General features: G+C 40.6%; 1 protein-coding gene across 1 annotated transcript in view; it reads right to left on the bottom strand.

Annotated features, from left to right (window-relative positions):
• LOC141939431 (pinopsin-like) overlaps positions 1-21954 on the bottom strand; it is an 88251-nt gene that overhangs the window by 13550 nt on the left and 52747 nt on the right. Inside the window, exon 3 of the mRNA XM_074859135.1 lies at positions 12203-12436. Coding sequence (XP_074715236.1) covers positions 12203-12436 — 234 coding nt within the window. The remainder of the gene's footprint in view (positions 1-12202; positions 12437-21954) is intronic.

Below are 21954 nucleotides of genomic sequence, written 5' to 3'. Positions count from 1 at the left end.
AATTTCTGCTGTGATGGAATTTTTAATTCTTCTACAATTTCTTTCTTATCTCAGACAAACCAAAACAAATTATCAAAAAAATCCAGACAAAATCTTGGACTGTCAGAATGTCCAATTACAGGTAGAAGCCTTCACAGAATTATAGTTCAGCTTCATTCTGCCTGTGCCCCCATAAACTAGATCTCTGGGCTGGGCTACATTTCACTGCATGTCCTCCCCTAGCTGAGCCACCACTGTTCCTGCACTGATGCATGGGGAATGCAATCTGGTAAGGGAGCTTGATCTGCCTGGGTGAAGGACAGTGTTTTTCATTGAGGATATATTTTACAGGAATCAAGGTGTAGAGGCTTAGGCATGGAGATCTGGCCTGAAATGGGACATTTTATCTTTATTATTTTCCCTGCTGAAAATAAAATTGGAAAAATTAACAGCTTCTAATTCTGCATAAACCACATTTTGCACTGAGAAAATGCTCTACTGGGACAAGTTACAAAATTGCCTGGTTTTTGTAGAAATCCCTTGATTTTGATGTTGCTCATCACTGAGAGAGAATGGACTGAAGGTGAAAAGGAAGACAAGTTATATACATTTTTGGTTAACCTTTGAACTGTACTTGTAGTATATTCCTACTAGCCTAAATCCATCATACACAGAAGTCTTATAAAGCCCTGGGTGTGTTGTAATGTCTTGAGTAAGTATTTCCCCTGAAGGGATAAAATATTACATCTGAAGCAGGATCATCCATAAAGTACTCAGTATACAATAGTTGTACCTTATATAATGGACCCCTGCATATTTCTATACACCCGTTTCTGAAAACCTGGTCCTAAGGGATTTAAGAAGTCAGTGTAGAGTTGATGGTCTTGGTTTTCCATTCACATTCTGAAGGTAACAATAATCAAGAGAGTTAAGCATTGCAAACAAGACAGAAACAAGAAATAACTCCTAATGCTTTGAAGTATTGATCCTCTACTAACATCCAGTGAACGCCTGAGTTGTCTCCCAGATGAAATACGCAGTCCCAAGTATGGGTTATAATTTGAATAGTTGCTTCTTTATTTGAATTTTTCATCATTTCAGAAATCTAAAAGAGTTACTACATGGAGAAAACAGAAGAGGAAAGCATTATGAAGCCAACGTGTCATTCACCAGAGTGTTGCTTTTGCTACCACATGCCCATGCCACCAGAGTGGCCTGTTGCCTACAAAGTAAGGAAATGCAACTAATGAAAGATAGGACCTTTGCAGGACTGATTTTGCTATGACTACACATTAGTGATGTCAGCTGGGCATATCTTGGTCACAGCCATTTGCACAGTATCAACAGCACTGACTATATTTGAGTTTGAGATTATGTATAGCAAACAGTAGTATTAAACACGTTTGTGTTTAGATTTGACATCAGTAGGATAGGATAAGATAGGCTAGAACTGAATATTCTAGTTGGAAGGGACCTACAACGATCATCTAGTCCAACTGCCTGACCACTTCAGGGCTGACCAAAATTTAAAGCATATTATTAAGGGCATTGTCCAAATGCCTTTTAAACACTGACAGGCTTGGCGCATTAACCACCTCTCTAGGTAGCCTGTTCCAGTGTTTGACCACCGTCTCAGTAAAGAATTGTTTCCTAATATCTAGTTTCATCCTCCCCTCACATGGTTTTGAACCATTCCCACACGTCCTGTCACTGAATAACAGGGAGTTCAGCAAAGATAAAGAGACGAGGTCACTGGAGGAAATAAAAGAACTAAAGTAGTCAGCCTAGCAATATGGAGACAGAAGGTGATCTGTTTCTTATGTCCCAGTATGAAGAAAATACAACTACCAAAGAAGGGCTCTTTGAGTAAATCAGGAATAAAGGTTTATAAACTGGCTACAAATAAATTTAGTTTGAAAGCAGTTACTATACTAAACACCAGAGGAATAAAGCTCTGCAACAGCTTCTAGTTCAAAGGACAAAGAACCTCAAATTTGTTTTCATTTGGACACTGTCAAATTTCTGAATTGCATTAAATGATGCAGTTTATAATGAAAAGGGATTTATTCTAATGAATTACAGGCCCAGTATAGTTTTATGTTGTATTTTCCATACTGTGGCAAACATTATTTCCTTGAGTACAGCAGCTTTTTTGCCCTGAAGGAAGAAGGACATAATGATTAAATCATAAAGTTCTACAGATTTGGATTAGACTTGCCATGCAAAATCATGAGGTTTTGGGCAGTAATCTAACCTTTGATCCTCAAATTTCTCCTGCTGTAAAACTAGGATGATGTTAATGATGTGCCTTAGATGGATACTGAAGATTAAATCAATTAACAATATTTGTTTAGAGGAGGTTACATAAATGATGAAAAATATTCTCTGACTAGGAAATCTCATTTTGTTTTTCTCTCCATCCACCTAATCTGAAATGATTGTTGCTTGAATTGTTAGTTGGATACATGACTGCAAAGATATACCTGGTAGACACAATAAAACTCTGAGAAGTAACGTCAACTGACACTAAATGTACAAAAATATCATGCTCTGGATAAAATTCTAGTATTGTGCCACTGCCACATCACTAGAGATTATTCAGTGATTGACAGAAGAGGAAGATGAGAGGTTCCATTACCTCCAGGGTTACACTTCCTTTTTCAAATCTTTTTCATCTGTTGAATTCGATTTTCCTCATAAAGCAATTAAATTAGTTTATATAATCTGTTGCATTGCATTAGAGATTTTGTTTTCTTCAGCTGACCTATGCCTACATTCAGCTTTGAAATGGTGAGTTGCAGTGAATACATAGCTGGAGTCCTATCTGTAGCATGTGGACACATTACAGAGAAGCGGAAGCATTAGAATTAAAATGGGGAATTCTGAGGCCAAATTAATGCTTGACCTTAGCCAGACCAAGGTGTGCGCTACACTTCAGTCTGATCCCTGACCTGGCATTGCAGCTGAGATCACTGCAACAGAAGATCCCAAAACATCCATTCAGTGTGGCTTGGCAACGCTATTCTGAAGAGCAGAACAAGTTCAGTCTACCTGTAGATCCTGTACATCTTTGCAGGACCTTAACTGTCCACACCAAACTTGGAAATCAGTTCAGAAAAAGATACCACAATGCCAAGTGCTTTCACCCAACTTCTAGATCACACTACAGCAATGGCAAGTGAGAAACAGCACAGTCATTAATGCTTTATCCTGTTTTTCCTGTATTTCTCTTAGCACTGACTGAGCTCTTGATCATCAAGACTCTCCCTTAAGGACAGATGTACATGTGAAGACAGCAAAGAAATACTGCTTTGGTTGAGTTTCTGGTGGTGTATACTTGCAATAACAAACAGGAATACCAAGGGGCCTTGCTTATAAGAATCCTAACACCTTTTTTTTTTCAGCTGTGAATAGCATCCATGCTTCTGTAGTAAGCTCTGGGTACTGGAAATTTCCATTTAACTCTCAATCTACTCTGCAGGTTTAATGTTACAGGTGGTCATGTATGAAAAACAGCTGATTGTAAATGGTGTCCTGAGTCTCCCAGCACAACTATAGGCTGATCACAACAGGCAAGTGCAAACAATTTGACTGAAGTTGTTTTCCCTGTACTAGAGAAAAGTTGAGATTTGTAACCCTACAAATTCTTTGAATCCTTAAACAGTTTGTTGTTTTATTGCCTTTTGGATAGTGATAACGATTTTAGAACTCAGGTCTGTTTCCTACAGCCTTCCCTGCTAGCCTTCAAACAGGCAGGAATGTTAATCTCCTGTCATTCAATCGCTGCAGTTAACTCAGATTTCTTTGTCTCTGCTAGGGTAAATGTGATTATGACCATTTCTATTGACCAGCATCACCTGCAAGGTTGTCAGGAAACAGTTGAGGCAGTGGTCCCTCTTTTCTAAACTAATCTCAATGAAAATGCACTAGGGTGGATGTAACCTCTTAAGTTGAGATTCAACTATATTTTTGTTTTGAAAGTTGACTCGTCCAAATAGATCAAAATGTTTACCTGCATCATGCCGAGAGGCTTATGCTAAATGACACTGATCACTTAAACCTCTAAAGAAATAGGTTAGTCATTCAGTTTTACAGAATATGTGGAAGAGACAAGAAAAGACCTAATAAGTGTGTTACATGACAAGATCACTTTCTATATCATAGAATGATAGAATGAGTTGGGTTGGAAGGGACCTTTGAAGATCATCTAGCCCAATCCCTCTGCCATATGCAGGGACATCTTTCACTAGGTCAGGTTGCTCAAAGTCCCGTCCAACCTGCCATTAAACAATTCCAATGATAGGGCATCCACAACTTCTCTGGGCAACCTGTTCCAGTGTCTCACCACCCTCGTTGTAAAAAATTTCTTCTTTACATCCAGTATAAATCTAACTTATTTCAGTTTAAAATCATTGCCCCTTTTCCAGTCACCACAGGCCCTGGTAAAAAGTCTCTATCTGTCTTTCTTATAAGCCCCCTTTATATATTGAAAGGCCACAACAAGGTTTCCCCAGAGCCTTCTCTTCTCCAGGCTGAACACCAACTCTCTCAGCCTTTCTTCAGCAGAGGAGTCTTCCAGCCCTCTGAACATTTTCATGGCCCTCTTCTGGACCTGCTCTAACATGTCCATGTCTTTCTTGTACTGGGGGCCCCAGAATTGAACACAGTACTCCAGGTGGGGTCTCATCAGAGCAGAGTAGAGGGGCAGAATCACCTCTCTCAACCTGCTGGCCACACTTCTTGTTATGCAGCCCAGGACACAGTTGGCTTTCTGGGCTGCAAGCTCACATTGCCAGTTCTTGTCCAGCTTTTCACCCACCAGCACCCCCAAGTCCTTCTCTGCAGGGCTGCTCTCAATCCATTTATTCCCCATTCTATATTGATACTGGTGATTGTCCTGACCCATGTGCAGAACCTTCCACACGGCCTTGTTGAACTTCATAACATTTGCACACACCCACTCCTCAAGCCTGTCAAGGTTCCTCTGGACAGCAACCCTTCCCTCAAGCATATCAATGGCACCACTCAGTTTGGTGTCATCTGAGGGTGCACTCGATCCCCCTATGTCTTTGATGAAGATATCAAATAGTATTGGTCCCAATACAGACCCTTGAGGGAACCTCCCTCTCTCTTTTTGCACTACTTGTCACTTCAAATTTGACCTCAGCTTCACACTCTTTGGAGTCTCCTCTTTTGTCCTTCTTTCAGAAAGGCCTGTTTTATTTTGCGGAATGGATATGGACTACAAAAGAATCCCATTGTCTTTGCTACAAACCTTACTCATTGCATTTTCCCCTAGGTGTTCTGACCTGTTCATTTCCCTGGTCTAATGTGGCAGTCTCTTCCCACTTCTGTGAAGCCTCATGTTTCTCCAGTACTATGGAAAAAGCAGTATGCGAAGAGACATCAAAATATTAGATGCTGTTTAAAATCATATATAAAGATATATTGCTGACCTTCACACTGTTTAAAATCCTATATAAAGAGATATTGCTGACCTTCATTTTCTCTGTCTTCCAGAAAGGAGGATCTTTTAATCAGATGTCATTTCCATTACTGCATTCCCTAGCCATAAGTTGCAAGTCATTATACAGTCTAAAACACATGTGCTTATCCTGTGTTTGTGTTCATTCATGTGTATTAGTTTCCAACTTTATTTAGTATTTTGCTTGCATAAGAGGTGGCCTGGCTGCCTCCTTCCTACTTTTGCCCTTGGTCTAAAGAAGCGAGTCCTAAACCCTTCTCTGATGTTGAAGCCAGTCCAGCCCCCAGAAAGTATACACACAGCAGGCAGGACAAAGCTGAGCTTATGTCACCATACCCAGACAGGTTATACCAAGGATGAAGCCTGGGGCATCATGAAGGCTGGCAGGGGCTGCTTGGGATCCTACTTAAATGCCCATGTTATTTACTTGAACTGAACTTTTTGTCATGAGCTGCAAGAGAAATTCCTAATGTAATTTTGAACTCACTGTGTGAAATGCAGTTATACATTATGACAGCAGTAAAGGTGCCCTTGAGACCTTTCTTCTCTTTGCCCCTCAACTTTAAAAAGTCATAACACTGCATGCTGGGAGACAAGTAAAGTCAAAACATTTCTGAACTGTACTATAGTATTGTATTAGAGTATTCTTTTCTAAGAGATCATTTTGACTTGGCCCGTTTTCAGCTTAAGCAATTCTATTTGGACAAAAAATCTCGCCATTTCCAGATGACTGAGAAGGTAATGCAGCATCACTTCTTTATGTTGACTATTATTTACTCAAAGTCAGCCCAGCTGCCAGTGAAGAGATGAAAAAATAGATCATGAGTATTAACATCTACATGAATTTTAATGAAAAATTATTACAACTTATGATAATAAATCTTATGGTAAGCCCACAAACCTCTAGAGGGTCATGAAGTAAACAAACAAGGTCTCTTTTCAGGACTTACTAGGTGTGTTCTAATTTATGTATAAAATGAGGCTTGGCACAATTGTACGCTATCTCTCCAGATCTGTAGTTTTGTGTCCTCATGCAGCTAAAAATATCTTAGTTTTCCAAGTGGGAAACTGTGCAGCTTAAAATCAAACCCCAGTGTTAACTTATCCACATATTCTTGCAGCTTTAAAAATGAAACATGACCTTTTGTTAGAAATACTGAAAACTGCACAATACCACATGAAAATTGACTGTGAAAATACAGCTGTTATACAGCCACTTGGGAAATGTTAAGGCTTTGAGTTTCTTTTATGATTATCAAGCGTAGCTCTGTTTCCCAGCATGCATATGCACTTCTCCCTGCTCAGTGCATAACATAGGATCAGGAAGGATGAAAAGGGTTGCTAGAAAACTGCTATGCAGACAGATTATCATTAAAGAAAGAAGGACTCCTTGTTCCTTGCCTGGCAGCCGGGAAGTTCCATGAAGGCCCAGGAAGAGGGGGCTGGCCCAGGCAGTGACCCACTAAGTGGAAGACGGGTGGTGGTGGTACAGCTTCCCAGGGACCACCGTAGCCACAGCGTGCCTGGGAGGTGTCTGACATGCGATCTGAAGCAGCACCAGTTATCTGGATGGTGCATTATCAGGCATCCTAATGCAGCAAAACAATATGAAAACACCTTTTGTTTTGCTCACAGTTCTAACCTTCTGGGGGAATTCCACATCCCTGATGGCTTGACTCCTGTTTATCACACATCAGGCTCCAACACTGTTCCCCTGCTTCTTCACAGCCTCTCTGTAGAGGCTCTCAGCTTGGGCCCAGGTGGCTATTTTACCTTCTGTGCATGAACAATGAAGATAAATCTGAAGACAATTCAATGTGTGAGTAGTCCCATTGCAGCAACAGGGCTGTGTGCCTGAGTAAGCGCTCACTTCTGAGAAGCACACTTGCACACACTTGGTCTAGGTCTCATAGAGGAACATTCTCTAAGTACATTATTATTATTCCAATCTCATTGTTCACCAGGAAAAAAAAAAAAATCTTCGTAGTTGTCTTAGTTTGTTCATTCTCTCTATTTAATTTCTCCCTCACCCAGCCTGCCCTGCCCCCCACCCCATACATGATAAATTTGGAAAGTATTAATTATTTTCAAGTAAATGTGTGTATTCTTTTCAGCATCACTTCTCCAAATCCTTGGGGAAAATCACAGGGTCAGCTTCTATTTTTAAAAGTGGAATGATTTTAACACAAGAAGACAGAGACTAGAAATCAAAACGCTAATCAGGGACTTTTACTCACATCTAATACATCCCTTCCCTCACACTCTCCTTCCTTACTTTGGCTCAGAGGACTTTCTGACACCAGAAATAGCACATTGCTGATCACAGGGTTTGGGTGGACTTTTTTTCCAATTGTAATATGCAAAACAGTATTAGATGTGCTAGTCTGAGTTTCAGTAGTCCAGGGAGCCTTAGGTGAGCTATGTGAGTGACTAAATGTGTAGAGGTAATTAGTTGAAAGCCCATGAGCCGCAGTTAAACAAGGCTATTTCACACCAACAAAGGTTGTGATTTATAATCTGATGAGTGGCTTCTAAGCAATTTGTTCTATGGATCTTTGAGTGATGCAGGTTTAACTTGACTTAAATTTGGCTGTTGGTAGCAATGCAGCAAATTCCTATTTTCTCTGAGTGCTAACTTGAAATTATGTGAAATAGCAAGTGCAGATTCACTCAATCTCACTGTTGTCTCATCCATAACCATAACCTCTCAAATACTCATTATTCGTATCTTGACTTCTGTATTGATAAAAAATGAACTTCTGATTCATAAGATGAAGTTAACCTCAAAAGCTGCCACACGATTATGTTATCCAGCTAATGATCCCTGGTTCTCAGTGCGGTATGTCCTCATGTACAGTTAGACCAGCCAGAAAGCTCTTCTGTGTTGGGGTTCCTGTGCTGTTCTATGGAATACATGAAAGCAAGATGCCCACAGCAATCACCTCCTCAATAGCAAGCCCATGTCTACAGGGAAGCTCCACATCTCTTGGTGCTTAAAGCCTGCTTGCATGTTACATGTGAAAGAGCAGGTTTCTGTCAGCATTACCATGGTAAAAGGAAGGTAGTTGAAGCTGTCATAAAAAATCTGTTTGGAGTGGCTGCATGGGTGGAAGTTTGGAAAGAGACAATGTGGACTTGACAGGGAGCTGTGACAGGAATAAAAGACAGAGAGAGGTAAGAGAAGATGAAACAGAAAATCTGCACAATTACATTAACTCTATAACTATAAAGGACTGATGCACTGAAAGCCTAAGCATGCTGACGCTGCCCAGCTTGCTCTGGCAACTGGGGGCTAGTGCCAGCCCAGCTGGCATGGTACTTAGCTGTGTGATGCATTTTTGGGGGCTTGCCCTTCTGAGAGGGTTGCCCCAGGCACACACAGCCATGTTGCCAAGGGGCAAAAGAGCCATCCATAGTGAGAGATCAGGGAAACCAGAGTCTCCTTCTTTACTGTTTCCTCCAGTTTCCCTCCAAACATCACTTGGTCTCAGGCAGTACTTCACAGCTTTGTCAAGGAAGCTTAATGTCTGCCTGGGGTGATGTTATCATTCCAGTAACAGTCCAGCTTAAGTGGTGCATCTCTCTCCTCCTGGAGGAGAGTAGAGTAAGGAGAGCAGCGAGCCCCAAGCCATCACACCTGAGGGAATCCCTGCAGCTGGAAAGAAATTCACCATTTTCCTCATTGTTTTATCACCTCAGGTCAGTGCAGAAGGCAACAGGAAAGATAAAACTTTTTCTCTGGGGTTCCTGGACCACAGAAGTGACTCAGGACCTGCTTGAGAGTTAATTTAAAGGGGTGCTCTGCAGGATAAGTTTTAAGGCTGACTCAGAGTCTGATCATTCCATGATATTCCACATTGATTTATGATAGACAGAAGCTAACATCACAGCTGCAGTCAACCAATGCCGTTTTGCGATCTTCAGGGCATGTTCCAAAGCAAAAAAGTTAGCTGATGCACAGAGAACTAAAAATTAAGCCATGTGTTCTCAGTGTATTTATAAGATGCAGGAGTAAATAACATCTCACATCCCAAAAGAGGGGACTGTGAAAAATGCAGGCCAGATAATTTCTGTGTTGGGAGGCACCAGACTCCTGGGACAATTCTCAGCTAAGCAAGAAGCCCAGAAAAGCTGAGTGCCAGGAAGAAGACAGCTTTTCCTGAGGTGTTAAATTTACAGAAAAAGGATGGGAACAACTACAGGGTAGCTGAGGTGACATGAACACTGGTGAGGCGTCAGATGAGGGTCTTACTGTTGTTCCTGTTCTGAAAGGAAGGCGAACACACAGAGGGATCTGTTTCACCATTTTTGAGTGAATCTCATTCCTCAGTGTCAGATAAAACCAATTCTTTTTACCGCTAATACACAGTGGCACAGGAGATGAGAGCTGCAGATTAATGCTAGGCATTAGCCATTATTTTGGTTTTATTACAGTGAAAAGTATTTACCCCAAATCTGACCGAGCTCCTTTTCAGGAGTGATTTTTGTCTTGATTTCTGCAACAATAAGGAAGCTAACTATGAAAAAAACCCAACCCATACAGTGACTTCCAGCTGGCAACTAATGACCCACCCTCCAAGACTGATTTGACTTTGCCCCCTTGCGTTTTTTTGTTAAATGGAGGCAGCTGTGGAACAGTAGGCAGTGGGAAACAAATGAAACATTCTCAGTGTTCAAAGAGAGAAATCTAATACATCAGTCTCGCATGTGACTGGAGACTAAGGAAGGATATTTAAGAAATTGTTTCCAGTTCCCTGCCATGGTGCCCCTGAATTGTTGCACAGCCTTTTCAGTTCCTGCTGAGAAGAAACAGCCTGCTTTGCCTCAGAACTGTCCTAACAGATCTTGCCCTTGTAGACAGATCATCCCACACCAATCTTTCCTTATAAGAGATGATAAACTGGATCAAAAGTAAACTCCATATTGAGAAACAATTAAGCATTCAGAAATATTTCCTTTGTAGCTGAAAGAGGCAGTTACTGCAAGGAAAGAGTGATTTCAGACAGCTTGCTACATGCTGTGATGTGCAAGCACCCTGGTTTTATTCTTGCTAATCAACTTTTTCTCAACAGTGAGCCTTTGCTTTTTGCCTCAGCACATCCACAGCAGCGTGACTGTCTCATAAGCTCCTGATGATGCAGAATACACAGTTCTCAATAACTGCTTGGAGCACTTTGAGAACATAAAACCAGACTTAATTGTGTGTATATCTGTGGATGTCAGGTTGTCAGCACAGGTAATTGTGCATGTGATTCTGTTCTCAAGTCATATGGAGGGACCCAAGGCTCTGTACTGGGTTCATGTGTTTTAGAATGCAAATCTTTCCCCCAGCTTCCATACTCTTGCTATTTGGGATGTGCTCCATGTGTAAAGACAATGCCAAAATGTACTTGCGATCACTATTATGTTATAGATTGCTCCAGGGATCACAGTACAGTCAGATGATCTCATGAAGTCAAGGACCTCAGTCAAAGTGCTCAGAGAATAAAGAAGCAAGACAGATGCTGCTGTTGAGAAGTTTCCATAGGAATTGTAAAAGGTAAGGGGAAAGAGAAAAAGTTACTATTTTGTTTCAGCATTAGCACTTTTCAAGTGGAGCTCTCCCACTTTTTCAACATCAGCTAGACTTTGGAAATTAAGTTCTGGTCTTGGGGAAGGCAATAATACTTTTTCCTTCTCATTTAAGGGTGGTTTCATGGCTTGTATGAGATCTTTCTCTCAGACTCCAGGAGTAGATTCAATCCTTGTTTAAGAATTTTAGGTTAGATGATGAATCAGACCAAGAACGATCTCTGGCTAAGGCAAAATTGGAATATAATTGGCTGTTACATTCAACTTTTCCCTTGTCTAGGCCCCATAATAATATACTGCTGCTGTTGATAAATACAAAGGGTAGGCTCCAGCATACACTGAGCAAGAAAGGATAAAGGGAGTTTATGTGCTTATAATAGTGTAATGGACATAACGAAGAAAGGAAATTGAGAACAACCTCTAACATAAAAAAATAAGGTGTTTTCATAAACTATGCATATTTGCCAAATTTCTTACTGCAAGATTTCCAGATCTGCATTACCAAACTCTAGAAACAATGTTGTCAACACAGAAACTTTAGGAAGTTCATTTCTGTTTTCTGAAAATGCCATTTACGGGAACGAGGGACCTGAACTAGATCTAGGCATTTTAGAAGTGCTAGAATTGGTATTGGTCCTCATGGGACAAAATTCATTATCTATTTTCGCATGTAGCTGAACTGGGAATTTAACAGGAAGGATGCAGAAGTCCACAAAAACTGTAATTGCAATGACTAATTTTTTCAAGAATCTGTCACGAAAATGATATTTGCAAATGGTCTCCTCCTTTACATCGTTTTCAAGGTCATGAATTTCCTTCCTCTTCTTGTCCCTATTTCCTCAGCCCCTCAACCCTCAAATGTTTGAACATTCTTCTTGTAAATAGATGCCAATACCTTTGGCAACTAACTCTGCAGCATACAAATTAACACCCAGTGTGCCTTCAAAGAACACAAGCAATTTCAGTAAGTAAATGTTTATCTGTTCTTCCTACCTAGCAATATATTGTTGATTGTAAAGACTTCCACCCCAAGACTCCAGTAATATCATTTGGCCAAGTCTTGAATGTCCTTCTCATAAAGACACATCTACGGGACTGGTAGTCACAGTGGTCAAGAATGCCTGACAGATCCTGAAGAAAATAAAATTTTAAAATAGTATGTCTTACCTGTTTATTCATAAGTATGTAGATAATGGGATTGCAAACAGTGCTGCTTTTTGCTAGGATGGAAGGTATGACACTTGCAACTGGAGTCACCACACCCGGCTTACCAAATGTTGCAAGTAATGCTATAACTCCATAGGGAATCCAGCACACGAGATAACAGATAACTGTAGTGATCACCATGAACAGTACATGGTATTCTCTTTTGCGGGCAGTGTTCTTGTGAATTTTTCCAACCTAAGGGAAGGTGAAAAAAGATAGAATTTAAGAAGCTGAGCTGTTGTATTGATTACTTTAACAACCTGGGACTATTGGTCTTGGATCAGCAATGACAATCAACATTGTAGTTCCAGAAGCAAACCAAACACAAACCCAAAAGTGAGCAAATGGAGTAGGAAGGCTTTCATTGTCTCCACCAGGTACTAGGGGAAGCCCTGCAGACATCATGCTACATGCCAGCACAAACCAGAGTCCCAGCGGAGGTTGGAGCAAAAGCAGAAAGGTGACAAAATTAGCATCTAGTCCTTAATAGCTGGGAGGTCATCTCCACTTGCTTTTCAGGTGTAGCATTTTGTATAACTGTACAATGATTTTACTCAATCTATTCCAGTACACAGGACTTGCTTGAGACGGAGAAGCATTATGAAGCACAAGTGAACCAACAGAAGCATTTTCTGTTAGTGGTGTAGAAAGAGCAGAGCAATGCTAAGACTGTGCTCAGTACCTCTGTCCTTGGATGTTTTCAAGGCTTGGCTAGATAAACCCTCAGCTGGCCTGGTGCAGTGGTGGCAATGGTCTTACTCTATGTGGCACAGTAGAGAAGCCTTGCAAACAACACTTCATGAAGTTTTAAGTGGTAAGATTCACCCTTTCCAGACTATTTCTTCCAGGTAGTTTACCATTTTGAAAAAAGAGCGTCACTCCTGATTAATTATCAAAACCAGGTTTTTGTGCTCTTAAAAAAGTGTGCCAAATACTGACATAGTTCAGCTATTGTATTGGGTTTTGGGGGGAAATGGAGTAGAACTGGGTAAACAGGAAGTGCAGATTTAAATGATTAGTTTCAAAGTGATGGTACAACAACCCATCTTGCTATCATGAGTTTACCAGTAACTACAGTCTGTGGGCAAACCCAACTCTGCTGTGGAAGTATTTATAGTCTGTGCTTCCAAATGTACTCTCCTTTGATCTGGTCTGAACTGAAACATCATGAGTTTTTGGAGTCTAGAACTCTAAAATGGAGGTTAAACATTAAAATAACCACCAATTTCTATTTTTGAGCTCTGGTGTGAATGCATTTTTCTGCAGACAGCTACAGAATGTTTTTCAAGTATGGTCATACTGTTGAGTGCATTGGTGATAACTGTGAGGAGAAAGCTTCATTCCCTACACATAATGCACATGCAGTGCCATGCACAAGCATTACTTAAAAGCAAGCTTCCCATGCAGTAGCTCTGTGAGATGGACATTAAGTTTGATCCAAAGCTTATGGAAGTCAACATAAGATTGGGTGGGGCGCAGATCAGTATTGGGTGCTTAGCGTAATTTTAAAGGGATTATGAAAAAGTTCTCAGGAAACATTCAGAAAGATTAACTCCAGAATAGCAAAGCTGGTCTCCATAACCATCTTTGCAGCCAACAAAGAAAAGCAAACTCTGCAAGGAGGCTAATTTTGGAACCAGTGTCTTCCCACAGACTCTAGATGGAGCCTCAGCACACTGGTCTCCCAAGGTTATGGTTAATTCCTCAACTACCCCCCAGCCTGTGTTTAGCAAACCCAGATGTGCCAGTAGGATTTCAGGAAGTATTCAAATGCTTAAACTACATCAATTGAGTCTTGTACTCAGCCCAATGTAATTTATGTCCACTTTAATGTCCTTTTGCCTCTTGAATGCAGTACTTGAGAGTAAACTACACCCAAGGGAACTAAGCCCCTGTAAAGCTACAAACACAAATAAGCAAAAAGGCAGCTCCCTGGAATGCAATGCATCCAAACTTTACTTAACCAAAAAAAAAAAAAGGTTGAAACGAATGGGTTTAAGCTGATGCAGGAGATCACTGATGTGCACAACTCTGTAAAGCAATAGAACACAGTTAAAGGTGAAAGGTGGAAGCCACTAATCACCCGAGTCAAATGTCATCTGTTGTCTGGTGCACAACTTACACATGCTAATGCAGTGGAAATAGAGTTTTACATACCTGTTTGTGTTGTGGGTGCTTTTGCATAACATATGTGTTTATGTATCAGACTGTGAGTTAAAAACATATATAGTAACTGTGTAAGTACATATGGAAGGCAAAATAATATGGTGACGCTGTTTGTTTTTAGTTAATTATGATTCTAGCCTTCTAGAATGGTTGATTCTATCTGGTTTCAGTAAAAATGTTCCTGTTCAAAGTAAATAAAACACATGCAAACTTAGTTTGCCAAAAATAACAAGTATTTTTCCTGTCTAGTCTTTTAATGATTTTCTGCAAAAAGGCAATTACAAAATAAAATCCATCCTTTCTGAAAACACTGGGGAATAGTTTTTTTTCAATAACACAATTTATTTATCTCATAATTAGTTTAGCTTGAAAAAAGGATTAATAATGGTCCGATCCTGTATTGCTTATTTGAACTAAATTTTTCATGACTAATCGGAATTTTCTCTGACTGAAGAATCCAGGATCTCATGTTAGCTGCAGCTGTGTTACAAGTTTAATATTAACCAAGAATGCAAAGCCATAGCTAGCCATGGGATCCACAGGTAAAGATCTTCAAGGCAGAGGCATCAGTCAGCACATTTTCCCTCTGTGTCTAGATAATATCTCTGTCTTGAAGAGTTTGCAAGAGTCTACCCTCTGCACAGATAAAATATAGATCAGAAGTAAGGGAAGGAAAGATGTGTAAAAGTGAAGTGACTATGAGTGTGATTTTGGTATGTATGTTATTTTCACATCGTTAGCTTGTTTCCTTAGGAAGGGAAGCCTACCCTGCCACTGTGTCTGTGTCAATGTTACTAAATCTGCCTGCCTGTTGGTCTCAATATCTTCCTTGTAAATTTGATTGAAATTATGCGAAATAGCAAGTGCTATTAAGTTTTGAAACTTATTAGGGGGACAGAGGTCTTTGACACCGAGTTCTTCACGTGTCACTAGAGCCAAAGCATCCTTATTAATGTTCCCATTAAGAAGAAAAATGCAATGTGAAATGAACTCAGACACCAGACAAGCCACTCTAGGTTCTGTTTTGATTTTGTTTGTATTTTTTTCCATTTGTCTTGCTCTTCTGATAATTAAAAAGTAGAAAGCTCTGAACACAGCTGTTCCTGAAATAGTCTTAATGTGTCCCCAGTATCTGTTAAGGGTGACCTTCCACTGCAGTCTTCTATAATTAAGTTTAAAGACATTTGTCAAACCTGTGGAAAGCAAGCCTAGCTGTCATGCTCACAGAGTCTTTCACCTCCATGTTTACACCAACGTAGCCAACTGTTTTGATTTTTATGTGCCTCATGTTATAATTCTATAATATGATTTATTTACAGTCCAGATCCTGGGAATGAACATGTTAGAACTTTAAGGTTTTTTGAAACTACTTTTTTTTTTTTTTCCCCAGAAATACCTTTCTACTCTCACTGTTGCAGAGAGGAGATTAAAAGTATGGAATTGCAGTAACAAATGCAAGCAATGGACCAGAAGTGAGGAAGGATCATAATGTCCTTTCTTAATGGTTCTAAACCGCAGGTGACCTGGAGGTCCCACCTTTTCAGAGGGGACAAAGATAGTAAGATGAGTCCAAAGGACAAATGACCTCTAGGCATCCCTTGCAACAAAGCTCAAATGTACTTGATGCTTCTCTTGATTTTTATTTGATGTCCAGAGTTGCTGTAGCTGTTAACCATGTTTTATACTTAAGTAACTCATCTGCTTCCTTGATGTCAGTAATATCACTTTTTCTAGGCATTCTGGCCACCAATAAATTGCAGAACATGTGAGGTGCTGGAGTTGTGCTTACACAACTGAAGGGGTAAGAGAAGAGTCATATTGCTTGATGCCCCTGAGCATGCTGCCAGTCTGTTGTGTGACTGTCCTTCCCCTAGCTTTGTGCCACATCTTGGGAGGTAGCTAAACTGTGTGATCCTGCTTGCTATGCTCCTTCTGTCTCGCCGAGCCACTTCAGCACAAACATGGTTGTTTTGATAGTGGTGAAGACAAGCAGCAGATCTCAGGCTGGTTGTGGTATTACTGTGATACATTCTGGGATATGTTAACAATGCAAGAAATGCCAGAGGACTTCAAGAAGTGTTAGAATACTCTGTAGGAATTTCCCCCAGAGTTTTGTTTTTGAAACCATGTACTGTATTTATCTACACATTCTTGGTTTCATTGCCATTGCAGCTTTGCAGCCTACCTTTAGAAGGTGTTATCTTTCTATGTTTAAAATACATAGAAGATCTAAACCACATCTTTAAAATGGCACAAGAAATACTGGCCCATTGGGATTCAAAGGTATTTATTAGGTATTTATTATACATGTCTTTGCTGTAAACTCAGCTGTTTTCTCTGGGACAAAGATCATCTCCTGACAAATTTGGTAGTCTAAATGTAGGGAAAGCACTATAGTGAAAGAAAAGGGGGGGGGGGGGGGGGGGGAGGGCAGTGTTTAAGCTTTTTTAATGAGAAAATGTGTGTCTCCCCTACTTTTGTCCTGGGAAGTAGCAGAAGTGTTTTGGTTTTTCAGAACTCAGCCAGAGGCAGTGACAGGCAAGCTTGTCTAATCTCAGGCACTGAGCATAAAACTGGCACAATTAGCTCTCATCTGGATTTGCCCTGTAGCCAAGCTGCATCTCATGTACATACCCAATACTCCCTTTTCCACTCAACCTGACATGCAAGACTGTGGCAGGTGCGCCCACCCAATGAAAATAGGGCTTCTTGACTGCTGAAGTGTAGCAGCTTCTGATTGCCTTTGTTCTCGGGTATTCACAGTAGTTGGGGCCTTCGGCCAATGGGAGCCGCTATTGCCTACAGGTCAGATTCGGCCTGGGTATAAATGGAGTCCCCTGGGGAAGCCATTCTGAGCTTGTTCCCTGGAGCAGCACGCTGAGGTTGAGGACTCTCCCCTTGGGTTGGGAAGCTGCCCAAGGAAACTCCTCGAGGTGCCTTGGGTCAGGAAGCTGCCCTGAGCAGGTCCTTGAGATTGAGAGCCCTCATTTCTTAGGTGAGTGATAGAGTGTTTTGGGTTGTTGTTAAACCCTAAGGAGTTGTGCTTTGTTATGTGTTGCAGGTTGTCATTAAACCCTAGGAAGTTGTTCTGTTCTCCTCTCAGACATTTGAACCTGTAATTTGCGGAGGGCTAGTTAATTGTGTTGATAATAAATTTTTAATTTTTGGTAGTTGGTTGTTTATTTGAGAGCCTCCATAACAAAGACACCACTAGCTGGATGACTACAGCAGTGCGATGAGCAGGTACGTTAGATGTGAGAGGCCACAGAGCATGGGAGATGCCATGGTGGTATTCAGTGAGGAGGATGGCAGCAGTAGAAATGTCCTCAAAAGGGGCCTGAGTGACACATTGCTTTGTTGACCTCAAAAGCTGCGTCCCCTCTCCTCTCAGCTGACAAGACATAGCAAATGCATTTACCCTAGTCTCTCCTCCTTACTCAATGTAGCTATGTGCTTTCTCTCATAAACCATTTCCTTCATATTTTAACAGCTCCCAGTCATTTTCAGCTGTGAACATTTTGAAGGGTTATGAAGAATATATGATATCCCATCCATCTAACCACTAGATGGGAGAGACTATACAGTAAGAATCCAGCATCCAGAGCCACAGAATCATCTAGGTTGGAGAAGACCTTGTAGATCATCTAGTCCAACCATTAACCTATCATTGACAGTTCTCAACTACACCATATCCCTCAGCGCTATGTCAACAAGCTAGTTCAAGTAGGGGAAAATGTACATCATAGCATCTTAAAAATCAGTGGGGCTTTTTAATGCATTTTGTCCTTCAAGTCAGTTTATCTTTCTCCAACTATTTATTAAGATAGAAAATAATGTCAATTATTATACTCTGTGCATCTAAATAGCAGATGCTGTAATCGTTCTTTAGCTAGCCCACTCTAAACAAGCAATATAGAAACAGGGTGCAAAGTGCTTTTTTTAGCATGGACGATGCATTATTCCTGGATCTGTCTTTGTACATTTTACACTCAAATAACCATGTTTTCTTCACTACTTCAGAACTGCACAGTAAAGAGAAGGCTATTTATGAACAGCAGTGTTTGTTGCCAACCTCTTTAAGTGTCAGTTATAAGTGCCTGTTTTGACATGATCAAATATTCAACAGTACTACCAAAACCAGAGACAAATGAAATATTCATAATCATCTGAGGGAAGTCTGCCAATCTTTGAACATTTAGCCTACTACAGCTTCTTGAAATGAACAGAAGGGAGCTAGACTTTTTAAAACAAATGCTGCAGTAGAGGAAAAGGCTGGAAAAAGATCTTTCTTCTTCCTTCAGGAAGCAGTCAAGTAAGACAGTCTTCTCTGTTATGTTTCTAACAAAAAAAAAAAAAAAGAAATGCTCTCCATTTATTGGTACAAAATAACCCTCTACCAAATCCAGGAGTGTCTCAAACTAAGCAGTGATGCAAATGTGAGTTATGATGAGCTTTCTCCTCTCCCATCTCTATGGATTCTGTCCTCAAGCAAAAACAAGGAAAAAAGCCAAGAAAAGCCACTCTGAAGCATGAAAAGCTCTAAAAAGCTGTAGGAATCAGCAGCTCTGAATCAGAGCTCTTCAGTGTGGGCTACCCCAGAACTGATACTTTATGAATTAACACAAAGATAGATGAACTACTTTGTTTGTTGTTTAAGATAGACAATCATGGTAAAAGAGGGCTCACTAGCTTAAAATTAAATGCCTTCTTTATCAGCATTTACGTGGCTAAGTTCAAAATAAGAGTGAACACTGAAGAGATGTATAGTCTCTGTGGAAACAGCGTCTAAAGAGAAACATCTGCTTCAGGTCATCTTAGAATCCAATGGGCCCTGACTCTACAAAGCATTCACACTTATATGTTCACTGACTGAACTGAGATTTAAGTATGCACATGAGCACTTCACTCAGTTGGGGACACATAAGGAGTTAATAGCAACAAATATAGAAGGAAGAAGCCATAAAATCACACACGGGGCTTTATAGTTAAGTATTTCAATGTCCCTATTAAGTTTAGGAATTGAAGTCCATAGGAATGATATTTTATCAGCTGAAATCTGGCTTTACTGGGAATTTTTGTTACTGAAATGGGAATAGTCATCTTAATGCCTCAAGGTGAAGTGAAGTTGCGCTTTAAATACAAAACTTATGGCTTTGTACACTGCCCTTGAAGCATAACTGTTATTGCTGCTAATATCAGTGAAGCTCTGTTGTGGACTTAAGGAACATTATAATCCTCTTAGTTGCAGGAATTCTTTCACTAGCTAAAGGGCTTTTAGCAGCAACTTGACTTACACAGTAAACACATTTCCATGCACTAAACCAGCAGCTCATGGTGTCACTTCCATCATACACAACTCATGTTTTATCCTGACCTTCTTTGTGGATTTTCCAGCATCAGTGTGCATGAGAGAATTAAAGGTATATTACACACATCTATCATTTGGTTTCGTATTAACAGAAAGAGAAGTACATTAGATACTCATATCTTCCCCAAGGGGGGGCTATCTCTTTTTTCTCTAGAACTAGACATACCTAGCAAGGACAATGGCTGCAAAAACATGAGTGTGGGCTTCCCATGCACTGAGTTAGCACAACAGGTGAATTCCAGCTCAAGAGCTGAGCACGAACAGCACTTGGCCATAAGTAACAAGCTCAGCCTGCCTGTGAGTCAGCCTGTGCCCTGGGCTCAGCACCGGCCTAGCACAGACATGGGAGGTCTGCAGCTGCCTGGCATCTCACCAGCCTGGAGTACAGGCACAGTGTGTGTACCCCTGCAGCAGCTGGGACAGACAGACCCAAGTGGCTGCTGTTGCTGGTATGGCCAGGAGAAGTGGTTTGCCTTGGCACACTGTAAGGAGCCCACACCAAACAACTGGCTCCTGCAAAGGGACTGACTCATTAAACGGTCCAAAGGTATGACAGCAACAAGTAAAGCAATTCCAAAATGTTATAACCTACGCCAAATAAATAAAAAAAAAATGCTTGCGAGGTGAAAATAGAATCACCATAACACTGAAGAGCCACCAGCCTTGGCAGCTCATTTTAAGCAGACATATTGTATATGATGATATGCACTTCTCAAAAATGTTATTTGTATGTATGTCCTTCAGTAATTGTGAGACTGCACAGAACTGCTATCTCTGATATTGGCAGTGACACTTCTATGGCACTTACCTGTCTGAAACAAATCAAAGATGTGTAGAAAATAAGATACGTGGAAAATGGAAAATGAAAGGGCAGTGAAGCGTGGTTGCTGTCTGGAAGATATAGCTAGTTGAAAAAACCTGGAGATGCAAGAATCATCAAATGTTATGTCCAAAGTTATTAAACTCTAATTAATTTTCTATCAAAAAGATGATCAAATGAAACCATCTGCTATAAAATATTAAGGTTGGTGGAATTTTGTGTGTCTAACATGTCTCACCCTATTTTACAAATTCCCTAGATAGTTTGGGAGACTGTAATAGATAGTAAGCCATTCCCTTGAAGACATCAGATCTAATTTTTCCAAACTGATAGCAATCACAAACTATATTACTTGCTTGTATTTGATTGCTTGTCCAAGTCCAGTTCTAGTGAGCATGTTATAACTGGCCTTGACTCACATCAACTGACATCCCTATCAATGGGCTCAGGAAAAACATGTCGGACTGAATTAGCGTAAAACAATTATATCCTATGGATGATAAAGAAAATTCAGAGCTTTAAAGGCTGGATTCACTACTCTGTTCCAGCATGTGCTGCAAAGGGGATGAGTCCTCCTTGATCAAGGAAGACACCTATTTTGGCCGGAAAAACCATTGTCAAAGCTGTCTCTGGTTCTAGGGATTGTGAAAGGTGCAATGACCCCTATGTAGGGGTTAACATTAAAAGTTTAGAGCTCTGGAAGAACTGAATGTTGACGGCCCCTCTCTGATAGCAAATACCAGTTGTTTTTTCTGGTCCTTTCATTCAAAGTAGCTGAAAGTCAGTCCAAGACCATAGGTAGTGTTGCAGTTACCTGGATGTAGGTCTAGCCGCACCTTTTTCGGGGAAGAAGGAGGTTTTGGTACATACTCTGATAGCCAAAAGCCAGAATCCTTTCTGACCTGATACTGAGCATCCAGACTGCCACCATCAGACACCTGGCAACAAGAACTACAAGGCCTGAGCAGACCCACTGTCCTCCTTCTGACTGCAGAAGAAGCCTAGAAGACTAATTTGGCCTAATCTTTTGGTGGCTAAGGTTATGTCAACTGAACCTCACCCAGAAAAGAGCAGGAAGGGGACAGAGAGGCAGCTACTCCTATTCCCATTGCATAGTATTCTGTAAACCTGGGATTTTACACTAGTGTATGTCTAGAAAATTATAACATTGTCAAAACAAGTATTAAAAAAGAGAAAAATATGTGTTTTTCAGGGGGACAGGAGGAAAATTGGAGACTTGGCAAAAGACTGACACTGGACAGGCTCTGGGGAACTAAGCTTCTTGGTGTCCAGATTTATCTATCCTATGGTTAGAGGACTTTCATGGTAAGATATATTAACAGGAGTGCAGGCTGCTTT

Source organism: Strix uralensis, chromosome 2, assembly GCF_047716275.1.
Source record: "Strix uralensis isolate ZFMK-TIS-50842 chromosome 2, bStrUra1, whole genome shotgun sequence".
Lineage (NCBI taxonomy): Eukaryota > Metazoa > Chordata > Aves > Strigiformes > Strigidae > Strix > Strix uralensis.
This window is presented reverse-complemented; position numbering and strand designations above follow the sequence as displayed.